General features: G+C 64.3%; 1 protein-coding gene and 1 long non-coding RNA gene across 4 annotated transcripts in view; one reads left to right on the top strand and one right to left on the bottom strand.

The window, feature by feature from the left end:
* The window catches only part of HTRA3 (HtrA serine peptidase 3), a 29,937-nt gene extending 22,155 nt beyond the window's left edge, over positions 1 to 7,782 (bottom strand). For 2 of the 3 annotated variants that reach the window (XM_043573085.1, XM_043573084.1), the window contains exon 1: positions 7,167 to 7,778. In XM_043573085.1, coding sequence (XP_043429020.1) covers positions 7,167 to 7,680 — 514 coding nt within the window. In that variant the 5' untranslated portion in view covers positions 7,681 to 7,778. Of the gene's footprint in view, positions 1 to 7,166 lie in introns of all 3 variants that reach the window. The other variant, XM_043573083.1, reaches the window with a different exon arrangement.
* A 3,559-nt stretch (positions 7,783 to 11,341) lies between these two features.
* On the top strand, positions 11,342 to 17,531 carry LOC122479091. The gene is made up of 2 exons (XR_006296228.1): positions 11,342 to 13,474; positions 13,934 to 17,531. It is a non-coding gene; the product is annotated as an uncharacterized LOC122479091 (long non-coding RNA).
* The last annotated feature ends 3 nt before the right edge of the window (positions 17,532 to 17,534 follow it).

The raw sequence follows: 17,534 nt of genomic DNA, 5'->3' as shown, positions 1-17,534 counted from the left end.
GCCTGTGCGTCCGTAATGCTGAACACAGCTTGCAGACCAGATGACGGCATCTTAGCGGTGCCTTCGAGGCCCAGGCTCTACCTGCACCTGTCGCTCTCCCCTCTGGGCCCCCGGCTCCCTTCCCTCGTCCCTCGAGCCCACGCCCGCACCCCTCCTCTGGGGAGCCTGCCCCGACCTGGCAGGCTCAGTGACCACTCTCACCCCTCTGGGTCCCACAGCGCCTTGTAACACCTCCCTTCCCGAGGCATGGCCTTCTGTCCCCATGGCCTGGGCGCCCCAATCCACAGCACCGAGCAGGGAGCAGTGAGACAATGAGTGAATGAGCAAAGGGGGGGGGTGCATGGATGTTCTACAGGGACCGGGGCGCTGTCCCAGGGGACCCCCCACGGCCCCCAACCCCCACCTGCAGGCCGCACTCACCCATCTGGGGCGGGCTCTGAAGCCCCAGGAGCCGCCTCCAGGGTCTAATTAGCCCCCAGAGCCAGGAACAGGGGCTTCCGATCCCACTGTGGCTCCCAGGGGCACCAGCACCGCTGTCCGTGGCCCTGGGGCCCCAGGCGCCTGTCCCTGGAATGCAGGCCTCCTCCCCCGTGGGCCCCTCCCCACAGCCGCCATCCACGGGCTCCAGGCCCGTGGTCCGGTGAACTCTCGTGGCAGTTCTTCAAGGCAGGTGTCTCTGCTCATTTTACAGGCCAGGAGAACCCCCACCAGGGCCCGGAGCCAGGTCCCTTGACGCTGACCCCAGGTACCTCCTCTGTCCCGGGCTGGTCCGCAGCCACTGCGCCTGGCTGTCCTGCCCAGGGGCGCCTGGCCTGGCCAGTCCTCGCCTTGGGGCCAGCCTGGCTCCTCTAATGTGCCAACATCATGGAGGAGAGGCCCTCCCACCGGCCTGTCTGGACTTTTTCAAGGTGGGTATGCAGGCCAGTCGCCACGGAAGCCAAGGTGTGCTCGGCCCCCGGCCCTCCCGCGACAGGAAGCCCTCCCGGCCCTGACGGGTCCATCAGCGGCTCCTCTGGGCTCAGGCTTCCCAGCCGGGTCCTGGGAAGTCCCCTGGGCATGTGGCAGCCCTTCCACAGACACTGCCTTCCGGCACCTTCTCTTCCTCGACTACCTACCTCTCCTTCACCCTCACGGCTATGGCAGGAACACCCAGCCGTCGGCACTCAGTCTGCTGGCGCTCGGGGCTGTTAGCCTTCACGCTGTGCCAAGCGCTTTGGACTCCTCGCCCGACTGCTCAGTGGCCCAGCGGGAAGGACACCACTGCCATCCCCACTTTATAGATGAGGGATCTGGGGCGCAGAGAGCTTAGGAGACCTGCAGGTGGTGTAGCTGGGGCTCAGCCCTGAGAACCGAACAGGGTCGCAGTTCTGGCCCTGCCCGTCACGCACTCCAGGGTGAAAGCATACAGTTGGGCAGGTTGGACACTGCACATCTCCAAGGGTTCACCTGCTCCCCCCTGCCTCTAGACCTGGTGTTCGGTGTGGGGCACACATACATGCATCCTGGCCACACCTTTGCTGCACCGAGGACAAGGGACCTGCGACTTCATTCTCTTTCTTACCTGCTTATTTAACAACCTTATCAAAATCAGACAGAAAAGCCACTTCCCCAAGGCGCTGGAGGTCTGCCTCGCGTGCGGAACAGCACATGGAAAATCAGGGGAATCTGGGCGTGAGCAGAGCTGTCCCTCCCCAGCTGGGGTAGCTCGATGCCCCCGCTAAGCTTTTTCTTCTAACGGGCCATGAAAATAAGACCTCAAGAATGTGTGTGTAAGGCTTTGACAGCCTGAAGCACGAGCCTGGCGTCTCCCCCTTGACCTTGGGGAGCCTGGGGGCCTTCCTCCCTCAAAGCAAGGCCCGGGAGGAGGCCTGAGACCCTCGGGCAGGACACATCGCTCACTCCGCCAGGCGCCCGCCCACTTCCTTGTCTGGTTTGTGCAAACCCCAGGCCCCTGGGGAGGCCGCGCGAGTGTGGCTGGGCCCCGTCCCCCCCAGAGCTCCTGGCAGGCGGGTGAGCCGGCGGACGACTGAGGGGTGCCCGTCAGGTGCACGGAGCCAGCGGGTGGAGCCTGGAACACCGTGGGTCCAGCTCACCCAGCACAGGGCTCGTCGGGCTGAGCCGCGCAGCTCTGGTCATCCTCACGTGGCTGCGTGTCTCCCCTGGGTCCCCTCGGATACAAACCCGGAGGCGAGGACGGGGCTTCGGATCTGGGCGGGGCCCACCGCTCCACCTGCCTCACGGGTCGCGGAGGGCCACCACAGGCTGGAGAGGGCCCGCGGCCCGTCCGGAAGCGAGGCCGTGCGCGCCCGACGAGGCAGACCCAGCGACACGGCCCCTGCGCACGGACGCGGTTGGAACCCCGCCCCCGCCCCGGACACCGTCTACACCAGAGCGGCCCCAGCACCTGATCTGTACCTAACACCTTGCCTCTCCGGACCCGCTCCTCCAGCGGCCCTGACCCCAGGGGGCCCCGCCATCCTGTCACTCCGCCACCAACCCAACCCCGACGCCCATCAGGGACCCTCAGGCCCTCAGCTGTCACCCTGGCTCCAGCCTCATTGGCCCTCCCCATCAGGGCACCGCCCCCCACCCCCCCCAAGCCGGGCCCCTGCACCCTTCTGCACACGTGTCACTCATAACCCTTGAGCGCCGCACCTCCTGACGACGGGCCACCCTCCCAGCTCCTGCGCTCTCCGTGCCCACCTCTTCATGGCCATTTACGTGCCACCTCCTCCAGGAAGCCCTTCCTAACCTGCCCTTCCCCAGTTCCGGAGGTGGTTTCCCCCTCACCTGGGTTCCACACATAGTCATCTGCCCCTCGCAAGACAGGATGGGGATTTCGTAGGCGATCTGCTAATGGTGGTGAGGCCCGGCAGGAAAGGGGAGGCCAGGCTGCAGCACAAGTCAGTGCTGGGTCTTGAAGGCAGTGGGAGCCATGGCTGGGCTTTTAGCAGGGAGGTCCAAGTCTCGCCACTCCCCCCGGGGCCGCTGCGTGCAGGTGCGTGTGGCAAGTGGAGACGCCCGAGCCGGCAGACCCCAGGGGTTGCTGTGGGGTCCCGGCCGCGCCTCTAGGCTTATGCCGGGAGCACAGGGGGTGAGGGTGCTTCCCAGGCCCAGCCTGGCCGGCGAAGGCCAGCTGCACGGCACCCCGGGTCTCAGGCTCCTCTCTGCGGGGGCTCCTGGCTCAGGAGCCGCCAGAAGCTGTGTCTCAGCCCTGCCGTCCAGGGTGCAGGGAGCGGGGAGGGGGGGGGTGGGGAGCGTCATCCTGCCTGGTCCCCAGTGCAGAATTCCACACACAGGAAGCTGCTAAGGGGATGAAAATCAAACACCAACCAAAGCTCTTAATAAATAAAACAAGGGAGAGACGCCGTCTGAACCTGCACCGGGGTCGCACACGGAACACGGATTCCTAAAGGCCACGTCGTACGCTGCCCTTGGGCTCTAGGTTTTGAATTAATTGTACGCACCAAGGCCTATTCGTCTGCAGGGGTGGGCAGAGAGGCCTTGAGGGGCAGGGACTCTGGCTAAGTGCAAAAGGGAGCCTCCTCCCTCCACGGACACAAGGAACACATTTACGTCTGTGTTTATCATCCCGGCGACAGACAGGTATCCACGCCAGGGAGTGGTTCTGTCTGCCGTGGAGATGGGAAAATGCAAAGCTCCCGGAAAGGTGGTGAGGCCCCATCGCTGGGGGTATACAGGGAGGGTCGGGATGGAAATAAGGCAGATGATCCGGGTCAGAGAGGTGATGTGAGGGTCTAGAGGGGCCCCGGGGTGTGCTCGTGAGGCTAATGAGGTGATCAGGGAAGGCAGCTCAGGGGTGGGGGGTCGTCTAGGTCCAGACAGATGAGGACGTGGCCACATGAAAGTGAGACAATGGGCACTTGGGCTGCAGCACAGCATGTGCAAGGGCCCTGAGGTGGGGAGAAGGGCAGGCTGGAGCACGGAGGATGAGGTGGCCGGGTGGGGTGGGGTGGGGGGACCAGACGGCACAGGGCCTCGGGGGTCGGGTCAGTGTCGGGGAGCTGCCGAGGGGGTCCTGCCGGTGCCGGGCAGAATGGATTTACCAAGGCCATCCTGGCTGCCGCATGGAGGAGTGGCGGGAGGGAGGATGAGGGAGGTGAGCGGGGAGGCCAGCGGTGCGGGGACAAGTAGGGCACTGGTGGCTTGGGGGACGTTTCCAGGCCAAAGACTCAACTGTGGCTGGTAGGAACGAGGGAGGGTGACAAACACTCCTGGCCTAGACTTCCCGGTGGAGGACCACGGCCGGCAGGGACGCAGGACTCCAGCCCCGGGAAGAGGCGGGCGCTGGAGACTGGCCCTGAGTCATCAGTGGCGTGCATCTGAGGGCGGGCCCAGCGAGGGGACAGCGGGCGGGAATTCTGTGCAGAAATGCCCGGGCTGGGCAGTGCCTCACCTGCCCTCATGTGTAGACATCACCCGGCGCCTTCTGGCTGGACCCTTGGGAGGGCAGGGGAAGGGAGGATGCTGCTCTATGGCGGCCGAGCCCAGTGGAGCTGACCTGACTGCAGGCCCCCCGGGGCCCTGCGGTCCCCTGCCTGCAGAGCGAAGCCTGGGACCCACGACGGTGCCGCTTTCCAAGCCAGCCAGAGCCGAGGCCCGAACAAGTGGCCTCAGACCCCCTCGACCTCTCCCTGCCTCGCTGAGCGCCTCTGCGGTGCCTGAAGGGCCAGACTGGCGAGGCCCGATGCGACGGCGCTGGCCCGAGACCCCGGCGCAGCAGGGATTCTGCAAGGACAGGATTCTGCACGCGTAGCCGGCAGAAACCTGGGTGTCTGAGGTCCCTGCACCTGGGGGGACGATGATGGCACAAGGGCCTGGAGTGAGGGCGGGGCCACACTGCGCGAACGGTGGTCACGGACCCCAGCCCCGCGCCCTCCCCACCCCTCTCTTTAAGGCCCCCGCTCCCCCCACCCCGAGGCCCACAGGGTCCCGTGCCCGGGGGACCTTGCCCTCTGCCTCTGCCGTGCTGCGTCCCTCCCGCCGCCCCCTCCTTTGCTGGGATAGCTCCCGCTCACCGACCACGGCTCGGCACAGAAGCTGACTCCCCGCATGAAACAGAGACGGGGGTGGGGGCAGGAGTCCTGGCAGCGACAGTAACACGGGAACTGACACACGGTCTGCGGATTACCCATGAGGGGCACGTGCCCACGCCCCTCGGCCGTCAGTCCCCGCCCCCGCTCTCCCCGGCCGCTGCTACCGTCAGCCTGTCATCAGACGGGAAGGGGGGCAGTAAGCAAGCTGCCTGAGGCCACGCAGTGGCGCCCCAGCCCGTGACCCCCGCGCTGGCAGCCGCCCCCTGTGCACCGAGCGACCTGTGCACCTGTCTGCCATCAGGCTCTTGTCCTCTTCTCACCCTCCCACGTGTCTCCCCGACCCTCAGGTGTCTCCAGGGCAGGGCATGGACAGGGTCGGCCCCATCCCAGCGCCCTTGTCACCAACGGGGGCCAGCTGGACACACAGGGAAGGTACTTTACAAACGTGGACTCGATCAGTCAAGAAATGAGGGTTTCCAAATGCTCAGACGGCCTCCAAGCTCCCTGCCTTCCCTGCCCCCAGCCCTGGAGCCTTATTCTAAGAGCGCCCCCCACATGCGGGAGTCAGGGTTGGGGGGGGGGGGCCGTGGACACAACCACGCCGTAGTGGGAAGGCTCCAGCCCCACCCCGAGCCCCCTGTGTCTCAGAGGCATCGGCGTGGCCTGAGATGGGCCCGCCAGTCCCAAGCCCCAGGGCGGATGAGCCACCCGCGAGGGGGCAGTGTCTAAATACCCACCACCCGTCTCTGGGACTTTGCCCGGCACCGGGCTCTCATCCCTCACTCTCCTGGGCACCATCTAAACACAAGCCTGACCATGTCACCCTCACCTCCCTCCAAGCCCTTCACTGGCTCCCCCAAACAATCACACTTGGGCCTATCTAGTGTTTCCCGGACTGGGTTCCTCGGAACCCCCGTGTGCCAGGAGGTCATATGTGTTCTGCTGACACCTTCTTGGGAAACGCTGGGTTTTATTATTTTTGTGTGTGTGTGGTGTGTGGGGAGGGGGCGTCTGACCGCAGGTGTCCCCGGAACTTCTGACAGACTCAGGCATCAACTGGGGAAGTCCGGCCTGCAAGATGGAGTCCAAGCCATTGGCACGACACTTATGGCCACTCGTCACCCATCCCTGCCGACCGGCCAGCCCTGGGTGTCACACACACACACACACACACACACACACACACACACACGCTCGCGTGCGCACTACTCCCTGTTCCTGGAGAGCCCTTCCCTGGAACATCCGTCCCTGGCGTGAGATTCAGTTCGGATGCTTCTCACCCCTGAAGCGCTGCAGGTGATATACTCCCCACGGGGCTCCCAGGGCCACAAGCCTGTCCTCGAGGTTAGCGTCTCCCGCCCTGAGTCTATGAAACGAGGGCCCACACAGGGCTTGACTCATCCCCCTGACCTTGGGGCTCAGCGCCCAGCACACCGTGACCCCAAGTACCTATTGGACCAACGCCTTCCTAGGACGTGCCCCAAACAGATAAAGGGACGGCAGGGTTTTCTAGCATTTTCTTCCACGCACAGGGTCCAGCTGTGTGGCAAGAAGCAGCCCTGGGCCAGCTCCGGGTGGGGGGAGGTCGTCCTGGGGTTTGGAGGGACAGAGGAATTTCCTGCCTCAGCAGCCTGTCCCAGGAGGCCCCGAGCCGCGCAGAGACCCCACATGCTCCATCACCATTCCCAACAGCCCTCTGGAGACCGGCACTCTAAGACCAGCTCAAAAGAAAGAGAACGCTGGATGTCGCTCAAGAGAACATCCGGACTGGGTGAGATGTAAGACCAGGAAAGACTGCCTTCCACCCAACACCCCCGGGGGCGGAGCAGAGCGGAATACGGGACCCGCGGAAAAGATACACAAGACAGGTACGTGTTGATGAGACCAGACCCCTTGGTGGTCAGGAGAGCACCGACTTTCCCCTTTAAACCACTTCTGTGACCCTGGGCCTCAGTTTCCCCACCTGGAAGACCAGGGGTCTGGCTAGATGATTTCCAAAGGGCCTGCCCACGATGCCCAGCCTGGGCCGACCTCCGGGCTCCTCCAAGCTCCGCGCCTCAGTTTCCCCGGAAGGGGCCTCCCCTTCCACCCCGCGCCCCCCTCGCTTACCCGACGGGCAGGCGCCCTTCTGCAGCTGGCGCACGGGCGTCCCGGAGAGCTGCAGCGCGCGCCGGCTGGCCGCCTGCAGCGCGCACACGCTGGCGTAGGTGTGCCCGTCGGTGCCGCACACGGCGTGCGCCCAACGGCAGCGGCACACGCCGCGCGCGCACTCCAGGCTCTCCCCGCACGGCGAGTCGAGGGGGCGGCCGCACGGCTCGCCCTCGCTGGCGGCGCACACCAGGCAGCAGTTGCACTGGTCGGGCACGTAGCCGCCCGGACAGCGGGGACTCGGGCACCGGGACACGTCGCAGCGCGCGGGGCACGACGCGGCCGGGGGCTCCCGGGCCAGCGCCAGCGCGGCCAGCGCGGCCAGGAGCAGCGCGCGCGCCTGCATCGCGGCCGGGCCGGCGTCCGGCCGCAGCAGCGCGGGGGACGGGCCGGGGACCAGCGGGGGCGCCGAGGCGGTGCTGGGGCCGGGCTGCGGCCGCCTGCGGAGGGGACGGGGAAGGGCGCGCCGCCACATGCGCCGGCGGCTCCGGCGGGCGGGCAGCGGGACCGCTGGGGCACGCGGGGGCGGGGACCGGAGAGGCGCCCGCTCCTTCTGGGCCGACGCTGCGCGCCCGGGGCCCCGCCGCACTTAAAGGCGCGCGCGGCCCGCCCTCGCTGGAAGGGACGGCCGGCCCCTCGGCCAGCCCCGCCCCGGGCCCCGCCGGCCCCCGCCGGCCCCCGCCCGGCCTGGCCTTCCGGGGCCTAGACCCAGCCGGCCGGCCTGGCCTCGGAAACGCGGGCGATGGGTTTGCTGGGGGGCCTGAGGGGCGGGGCCGCGGGCGGGAGGAGCCACCAGGGCACAGGCCTCTCTCGGAGGCTCCCAGAGTCCCGGTGCCAGCCGCGTCCCTGTCCGTGCCCAGGATTCCTCTCCCCGTGGAAATTGACAAGCCCGGATCTCCCTGCCCCTCCTCCCCAGTGCGTCCCCCCCACCCCTTGCCCCAAGTCCAGCTTGGAGGTCCAGCAGATGTCACCCCGGCCTGGCTCCCCACCTCCACCAGGGACAAACCCTCAGGAAGCACCGCCCTAGGCCCGGACTTCCCTCCTCAGAGCTTGGAGGGCGCGACCTCTTACTGACACGCCTGACCCAGTTCTGCCTGTCTGGGGGTTCCAGCCCTCAGCGCTCTGTGACCCTGGCAGTCGTCCACAGCTCTGTGCCTCAGTTTCCCCCTCCACCAGAGGGGAAGGAAGAGCACTTTGCTAGCTCACAGGATTGCCGGGAGAAGCCCACGGAGGGCTTGGGCTACGGGACTCTCCTCTGGTAGGCGGCAAACCAGGAGCTGGTCACCACGTCGTGGAGCCGAGGCTCCGGAAGCAAAAGCCAATCAGTCGGAGTGGCGGCGCATCGAGCAGAGAAAAAAAGCCCGCGCGCCAGCCCTGGGGCCGGAGATCCTCACCCTGTTTGTGTCGTGAGCCCCGCCGGGCACCTGCTGAAGCCTGGGGAGGCAGGCCGTCTCTCGGAAGGACGCTTTTGTAAACGCGTGAGACACACTGGGCAGCATCGCAACGGAAAGGAGCTGCCCAAACGCAGAGATCAAAATAGAGCAACAGAAATAAGCCTGTGATGGACACACGGGCCTCTTTGTGAACGTGTTAAATAACAGCGTCTGGCCAGGGGCGGGGTTCCCAGCCGAGATCCGCAAGCAGCGCGGAGCAGAAGGGACGCTTGGGGTGCCCGCAGCAGCCACGGTGGTCATGGAAACACCTGTGGCTTCTCTCGGCCACGGTCACAGGCGGCTCCGTGGCTCGAGCCTACCTCGCCATGGAAGGAAACGCTGCCCTTCAGGGAGGGGCGTTGGTGACCACAGAGATGTCGGTTCTCACCCAAGTTTACGGACACCCAGGGTGGGAACCGCTGGCCCAGAGGAAGGAGGAGTGGGGGAGGGACGCGGGGCAGGCGCTGGGGGGCCCCCGGCTGTGAGCACCGTGGGGTCCCGAGAGGCAGTGGCCACGAGCATGGACGACAACAGGGCGGTGGGGTGTGAAGGGAGGCTGGGGCTTCCTCTTCTCAAAGGGGCAACAGGGACATGTGCTTTTGCCTCCCCCAAACCGGAAATGTCTTTTCCTTTGAAGACTCGGAGAATTTCAGGCCCTTTCCTGGAATGACCCCGAACGCCAGGGGTTGGGGACTCCGGGACTGGGCTCCTGGTTTGCATCTCCTGCCGGACGGGCTCAGGCCTCAGCGGTAGAGGGAGTGGCCCGCCCAATGGGGGCATCGTGACCCAGAGCAGACCTCTCGTAGGGGTCCCATCATGCTGCAGACGCCCATCCCTCAGGGCAGTGCTTTCTGGTGCCCGGATTCTACAGGGCCCAGAAGAGCAGAGACCTCAGGAAGGGCCAAGAGCTCACTTCTTCTCACCATTTTTGTCTACAGGTGGGGAAACGGAGGCTCCCCCAGGGCTGGCCGCTGCTACAGACCGGGCTATACGGCCCTCCATAGCCACTGCTGCTCCTGGGCCCTGGGGGCTCTGCATACGTTGTTTGGCTCAATTTTCACGGTGCCTAGCAGGCTCCGGAAGGCGCAGGTCACGGCGTGTGGCAGGCTGGGACTCCAGTCTGGGTCTTTCTGCCAGTCCGAGCTCTTCCGTCCAGACCGCACTGCCCCCAACGGTCACCTATGACTTTTACAACCGCCTTGCAGAGGGGTGTTTATTCCTAGCACGGAGCGGGAAACCGAGGCCCCGAGTGAAAGGAAACATACGAGCTTCCCTCCTCCACTTGGACGGTGGGGTGTGGTTCCTGGGGTCGCCTTTGTGCGCCCCTGGCGTGGGCAGGCTGGGCTCACGCGGGCTGCAGCGAGCACGGGTTGGCCCCAGGCCCAGACCTCTGCTGGAATCTGTTTCCAGATGTCAGGAGGCACTGCCTGGGAGACAGTGGGAACAGCGCCCCCTGCTGCTCGTGCTCTTTCCTGCCTCCCGCCCAGCCAACCAGGACACCGCCCCCCCCCCCCCCCAGGAGCTTGGGGCCAGGGAGGCTATGGGGCCCCTTCCGGGGCATCTGAGCCTCTCCCGGAGCCCTGCCCTCCCGTGGGTGCGCGTTCCTCGAAGGGTGACGCTTTAAGGAAAGCAGAGGCTCCGCTGTCAGGACCTACAGGGAACGGGAGGCAGGTTGTCCACGGTCCAGCCTTCACGACTGGGCTCTGCGGGTGTCCCCGGGCACCCGGCCAGGCCCTCTCTGGCCCGCCACTGTCATCCGCTCTCCGACACCGCCCACAAATGCTGGGCACTATTTTGTTGGCATAAATGTGTCATCCATTCGTGTGCATTTGCTCCCCCTCACCGCTCCCATGTTTAAGGCTCTTCGTGAGCAAGAACAAGATAAAAAAAGAGAAAAGAGAAACAGAGCAAAGCAAATAAAAGGGGGGGGGAGGGAAGACACATAATGGGAAGCCAGAAATGAGGGTAATATGCAAACTGTCATTACCACAAGAGGATATTTTTAGCGCATGCCCATAAATTTGTCTCCGAGCTTCCTGGTAGCCAGGGCAAAGAGGGAAACGTGATGTCCATGTGATGGAAACGAGCCCATTATCCCAAGCAGCCTATTGTTTCTCACCGTCGAGGAGAGAAGGGTCCCCCGGGGAGCCTCAGAAAGAAGATGCTGCCGACGTCCTGACAGCACGCTCCGTGGTGGGGCCTGTGTGGCTCCTCGTGCAGTATTCCTCGGTAGGGACCCGGGCCAACACAGCTCAGGGATCCCGCGAGATGCTCCATTGGCCAGCAGGCGTGACCTGCTTTCTCCTGGGGGTTTGCCACTCCTTCGGCACTGGGGCCTGCGCTTGGCAGAAAGTTGTAGAAGCTAAGTCGGGAGCAGGGGCTGAGATCCTGAGGTTGGTGGGAACCGCCTCGCCCGCCCACTCATGAGCACACGTGCCCCACGCCAGGCCTCCGCAGGTGCCACACGGCCACAGGCAAAGAGATCCACGAACCCTTGTTCCGTGAACGGGCTGGGCTCAGCCCATGTAGTTTGGGGCACACAAGACAGCAGGGCAAGAAGGTTCTAGAAGAGGGGAGAGGGTCTGTGGGGACTGAGGGCCCTGGGAACCGTGTAGCAAGGGCCACAGATGCTGCCATGGGACCGTCTAAGAAAACGTAGCTCAGGGACTGAGGCGTTGTCCCCAGGTCAGTGCTGGTGGGGGGGGGGCTGGCGTCACGGCCGCAGAAGCCAGCCGGAGGGTGCTCCTGGCCCTGCGCTCTGCCCTATCTATGAGCTCGTGACAAGTGCCTTCTGGGGGACACCCTCACATCCTTGGGCAAAGGGGGATACTTCCCGTGGGGCTCCGGGTCCTGCACCTGCGGACGAGGGTTCTTGCTGTAAACAGTGACCTTGCCTCTGGGGTGCAGTTATGATACGACCACCATCTAGGTCATGCCTGACCCGGCTCCAGGCGGCAGCCCCTTGCGGAGAGGGACAGTGTCTCATCTCCCCAGGGCTGGAGCACGCTGGGCGTCACACGGCGTTACCACCCACGATTGGAATGGAATTGAGCGCATCCGGGCCGGACCTGGGCTGGGCCGGGGTCTGCCTCCCCTCCCCCCCCATCCCGGGGCACCCCCTGCCGTGCCTCTAGCTCTGCAGAGAGCCGGACGGGGTTGCCCCGGGCCCTGGTCCTCGGGCCGAGCTGTCCAAACGCCGGGCAGGCTCTACCCTGTCCCCTGACCCTCATCCAGGCCTGGGCTTCACATGGGGTGAGGTCATAGCTTATGTCACTTGGGGACCTCAAAGACCATCCCGGGCCACACCTCGGCCTGTGATAAGACTCATCAGGCCACATCAGTGGGTGACTCAGAGGGTGGGGTGGCCGGGGGTCAGTGGCCTGGGAGCATCTGTCTGCCGTCCCCTCCCCTTGGCATCCACCACACTTAGAGGAAGCCAGTCCCTCTGAGAGGGCGACCTTACCCTTCCCGGGGGGAAGGAAACCTGGGGGCCTGGCAGGGGGCCACTCCAGGACCCGGGGATTGGAGGGCCTTCCTGAGTGGGTGGCATTCGAGAGGGGCTCCGACCACCAGGGCAGGGGCTGCAGGAAGGGGGTGCAAGAAGGCAGGACACCTGGAGGGACAAGATGATTCCTCAGCTCCCGCTCCTTCAGGGTCAGCGACAGAAAGCCCCGCTCCAACTGGCCTCAACAAAAGGGAATTGACGCGGTGGGCTGGCATCAGGTATGGCCCGATCCAGGGACTCCGAATGTCCTCCGGCCCGTGTGGATTGTGTTCCCCTGGTGCTGGCTGCATGACGGCCACCAGCAGAGCCAGGCACCGTGCTCCAGGGCGAGTCCCCAGCAGCCCTGCAGAAGTCTCAGTGCATCTCATTGGCCCTGGGGGCTCTCCTGTCCATCCCTGACCTAGTCACGGAGGCAACGGAGTCCGGAGCTGCGTCCCGTCCGTGTCTGATCACCTGCGGGCTCGGCGTTCTCCAGAGGACGATGGTCCCCGCTGGCAGGAAGGTATATCCAGAGACCGAGCTGACAGAGGTGCTGGGTGGCCGCACCAGGAGACGTGAGCATCCCCTTCCCAGGCTTCCTGGCAGGGCCTCTGCTCACACACCTCTGATGACGGGGAGCTCACCACCACCAAAGCAGTCCCTCCGGTTACTAGAATGTTCTTCCTTTGAGTTAAATTCTGCTCCTGTAACTCCCACCTTTGGACTCCGCTCGACCCCACAAGGCTGTAGAGAATACATCAGTCCCCTCATGGACAAAAGGAGGCCGTAAACACCTGAGGCCGGTCCCCAGTTGTTTCTTCTCTAGTCATTTGCTAGGTGACCTGGGGCCCCAGTTTCTTACCTGCTGGAGGATGAGAAGAAAGAGGCTTCCTCCTGGGGCTCCCAAGAGCCAAAGGAGGAGATGGGTGGGGTGCTAGGATGCCCCCCAAGATTCCTGCCCCCTAGTATGCACACCCTGCGTAATTCCCTTCCCCTTGACTGTGGGTGGGCCTGACCTAATCAGGCAAGCCCTCAAAAGGAACTGGGACCTTCCTGAAGTCTGAGGCTTAAAGCGTAGAGAGCTTGGAAGTTCGAGGGGCCCAGGAAGCGGGCCGCGGGGCAAGGACCGGGGGCGATCTCTAGGAGCTGAGCAGACCCCAGCTGACAGCCAGCGAAAATGGGAACCACAGTCCTGCAACCATGAGGAATGAATTCTGCCAACACCCCGAAGACGCTTTCCTCGCCGAGCCTCCGGCCGGGGGTGCTGCTGGCCGACCCCCTGCGAGACTTTGAGCCAGGACGAGCCACAGTGTGCCAGCCTCTTGACCCACGGAGACGGCGAGGCAATGAAGGTGTGTGGTTTTAAGCCACTAGGTTTGTGAGGATTTGTGACGTAACACAGAAAACAAATAGGGGGGCGAGGGCTGGGTGAGCATATGGCAGAGGGAGCGCGTCAGGGGAGGCATGGAGGGGTGGGAGGGCAGATGGCCGGACGAGGGTGGGAGCGGGTCCTGGAGGCGGGGAGGGACCCCACTGCGGCCAGGTAGAGTGGAGCCGCCCTCAAGCTCTGCCCCGCTCACCCGGCTCTGCCCTCCTCGGAGCTTTTCCTTAAATTCTGGGAACAATGCCACCCAGCGTGCCAATATACCCGTTTCGTGGAGGCAGAAAACTGAGCTAAGAGAGTCTAAGTGGCTTTCCCAAGGCCCCTGAACCATTGGATGAAGGACTCAGGATTGGGGAATGGTTGGGTCCGACCCCAAAGTCCGTGCTCTTTTCTGAGGACTACACTTCTGTTCGTACCCGTTTCATAGGAGGCAAACCGAGGCCCGGGCAGGGCGAGTGGGTTGCTGAGACAACCAGGCTAATCGACATAAGGTCACAGGGACTGAGCCTCTCCCCTGCAGCGGCGCGAACCCTTCCGCCACGTCCTCCGAAGCAGCTGCTGTTACTGACATGTTCATTTCACGCATGAAGAAAGCGGGGCCCAGAGAGGTCCAGTGACGCCCCGAGGTCACACGGCAAGCGAGCCACAGAATCCGGATTCAAACCCAGGCAGCGGGACTGGAACCTCTCGTGCGCAAGTTGGTTGGGAACCGGCCGACGCCGAGGCCCAGGCGGGGAGGCCGAGCCAAGATGGGCAGGGTAGGGGCCCGGCTGATGGAAATGATGAAATCGGGGCCCCTGGCCAGCAGGGCTTGGGCTCTTCCTTTTAAGACAACAACCCTCAGCTTCGTCTGCAGCCCAGGCCCTTCTTGGAAATCACCCCGCCCTGCCCCATCCCCCACGGGGGAGGTGTTGGACGTGACCCCTCTCCTGGGAGGGCACGGCCCGTCTGTTCCGTCAGGCTCGGCTGCTCTCAGGACCGCCAGCCCCACCCACCGGGCTGGTGGCCGCGGGCCTCCACCGCCTGCCTCCCGGGAGCCGTCCGGCCTTCAGGCCCCGAGGCCCTTCTCCGGCCTCGTGGGAGCCTCGGGCCGGGCGATGCCCCGGGACAGTCACTCTGGCCGTCCAGGGTGTCAGGCATGGGCAAACCTGCCAGGAGCCACGGGCAGGAGTCTGGAACCCCTTTCCCTGCGCCCCTGGGCCGAGCCGCTCTTCAGACCCTGTGAGCTGGGTCCTCCGGGGTCCCCGCGGGCCAGCTGTGCTGAAGGTGAGCCAGAGACAAAGTAGCTCAGAGCTGAGGGCGAGGGGGACGCTGATGGCCGTCTGGGGCCCCCCTCAAAGCTTTCACGTGGTGACAGGACACAGGTGCCCCCAGGAGCCCCCCTCCAACGGTCCCAGCGCCAAGTCATTTCTGGGCGACTGCTGTGTTCCCTGTAGTTTGAGTCCCCACGTGTCCTGGTGGAGGGTCTCCTACCATTCCCACGTCACAGGGAAGAACACCGAGGCTCAGAGAGCTTAAGTGACTCGCCCCAGGTCACACAGCGGGCCCTGATTTGGGGGGCGGTGGGGGCTGGGGAATACCGAAGGTGCCCAGTTGGAGGCTGGGGTCACGCGGTCACAAAGTGACGTGCTCCGGGCCAGAGCTAGAACCCCCCCCCCACACACACACCCAGGGGTCGTCCCAAGGGGCTTGCACACCTTCCGGGAAGGGAGCGCCTCTCACACACCCCCCGGGGCAGCCTGCCTGCCTCCTTCCTCCAGCATCTCCTCTGTCGGCAGCGCCCCACGCCCCACGTTGTCCTGCCAGGCTGGGGTCCCCACGGCTCCCTGGACCTCTCAGCCTGGACCCAGCGCCCACCCTGCAGCCGTTTCAGGCTCGGGCCGCAGGTCACGCTGTCTTCCTAGAACTGCTCCCCACTTTCCCAGGCCACAGGAGCCAAGTTTCAGGTCCTAGCGCCTTTCAAGGGTAGGCCCTGATTGGCCCCGCACATGGGCATGTCCCGCCCCCCCCACGGTGATTGGTTCAGGCGTGGGTCCCCTAACCCCTGAGAGTCAATTCCACTTAAGGAGCCAGTTGCCTGGGCTTCCGGCTGGAGGAGATTTTTGCCTCCAGCCCAGTCTTTTTCTTTCTTCAGATGTGAGAATCAGGACCCGTGACTCTGTAACCATCCGATGACCTTGAGGGGAGTGTCTGCCTTGGCACGAAGCCATATGAGAAGTGGAACTGAGGGGAGAGAAAAAGCAGAGCCTGGATCCTGGGTCCTGGATCATGCCACGCCTGAAGCTGTACTCTGTTCTCAGTGAATTAAGTCAATAATCAGCTGGGTTGGGTGTCCTGTGGTTACCCGCAACTTAGATTGTTGCACAGGGGCCGTGTGCAGCCGGACCCCGACAGTAAATATAGATTCACAAGGAGTACACAGCCCAGGGGCGGGGGTTATGCACCTACTGTTTACAGAGCGCCCATGATGTGCTGGGCACTGTCCCCTTTATGTGCACACCGGGCCCCCACTTTACGCGTGGGGACCTGAGGCTAAGGCCTGTGAAATGGCGGCTGGGGCTTGGCCCCTGCTTTGTCTCACCCAGAGCCTGTGTGGTTCCCCCTCCCCAGGCGGCCCGACCCCAGCGGCGGCCCAGAGCCCCGGCCTCACTGGACATCTGGAACCGGGAGCATCTGGCTGCAGGCGGGAGGCCCGGGCATGGCTGGCGCCCGGAGCTCGCGGGGGGCGCACGGTGTAACCGCGAGCCAGCTCCGTGACGCAGCCGGCTCCCGACCCCGTGTGCTCAGTCTCTGACGTGTCCTGCCTGCCATGTGACTGTCAGAGCCCTGTCTCTCCTCCTTTGCACGGGCACACCTGGCCTCCACACTCTTGTGCACTGTGCCTCTCGGAGGCTGCCAGGGCACCAGCCGACCAGCCGGCAGAGACCGGCGCCCCGGGCACTGAGTGCCCCCCTCCTTGAGGGCAGCTGCGCCCCACGCCTCCCACCCTCCTGGACGAAGGTCTCTGCCCTCCACCTACCTGTCCCGCCTTTGGCTTTCATCCGCCCTCCGACCCGCCCTGCCCCTGCCCCAGGTCCTGGCTGGCACCCCCTCGTTCCCAGGACGCCTCACAGCGGGGACTTCCTCCTCCGTCCCTCCGGGGTTCCGACTGCACACCCCATCGCTGGCATCTCCGGTTTGGAAAACTGTACCGGCTTCAGTGACACGTGATTCACACGCCACACAAAGGACACGCGTCAGTGCGTTTTCATGTGTTCACAGACGTGTGCAGGCGTCCCCACACTTAATTTTAGGACGCCCCCGAACAAACCCTGCGCCCGTTAGCTGCCACTCCCCCCCCCCCGCCCCCCCAGCAACCAGTAATGTGCCTCCTCTGTCCCCGCAGACCCGCCCTCTCCGGACATGTCAGGCACATGGAGCCCTACAAGGTGTGGCACCTGTCGGCGCTCTGTCCCCTTTCACGGCTGCACAGGGGGTCCACCGCACGGACACGCGACGCTTGGTTCATCCAGTCACCGTCAAGGAGCATTTGGGAGCGCACTCCGGGGAGCGGAATTGCCGGGGCTCGCGGACCGACCTCCGGAGGAGCCGCCAGCCCGTCTTCCCGGGTGACCGCAGTGCCCTCCGCCCCCGCCAGCAGCGCCCCGGGCTCCCGCCCTCTGCCTTCTTGTCAACCCTTGCTACTTTGTCTCCTAAAAATGCATTAAAAGTCACCCTAATGTATGTGAAGGGCGTCTCTTTGTGGTTTCGATTTGCATTTCCCTGACGGCTCATGATGTCCGTGTGCTTTTCGGCCATTTGTATGTTTTCCTTGGAGAAATGTCTGTTCAGATCCTTTGCCCGTCCTTAAACTGGGGGGCCTTTTGAAATTATTGAGTCGCAGGAGTTACCTGTATGTTCTGGAGAAAAGTCTCTTATCGAATATATGATTTGTGAGCAGTTCTCTCCCATTCTATGGGTTGAATTTTAACCGGTGTCCTTGAGGCACAAAAATCTAATTTTGATAAAGCCCAATTTGTCCGTTTTTG

Source organism: Prionailurus bengalensis, chromosome B1 (assembly GCF_016509475.1).
Source record: "Prionailurus bengalensis isolate Pbe53 chromosome B1, Fcat_Pben_1.1_paternal_pri, whole genome shotgun sequence".
In the NCBI taxonomy this organism is placed as follows: Eukaryota; Metazoa; Chordata; class Mammalia; order Carnivora; family Felidae; genus Prionailurus; species Prionailurus bengalensis.
The sequence above is the reverse complement of the archived record's forward strand: the minus strand, read 5'-3'. Positions and strand labels throughout refer to the sequence as shown.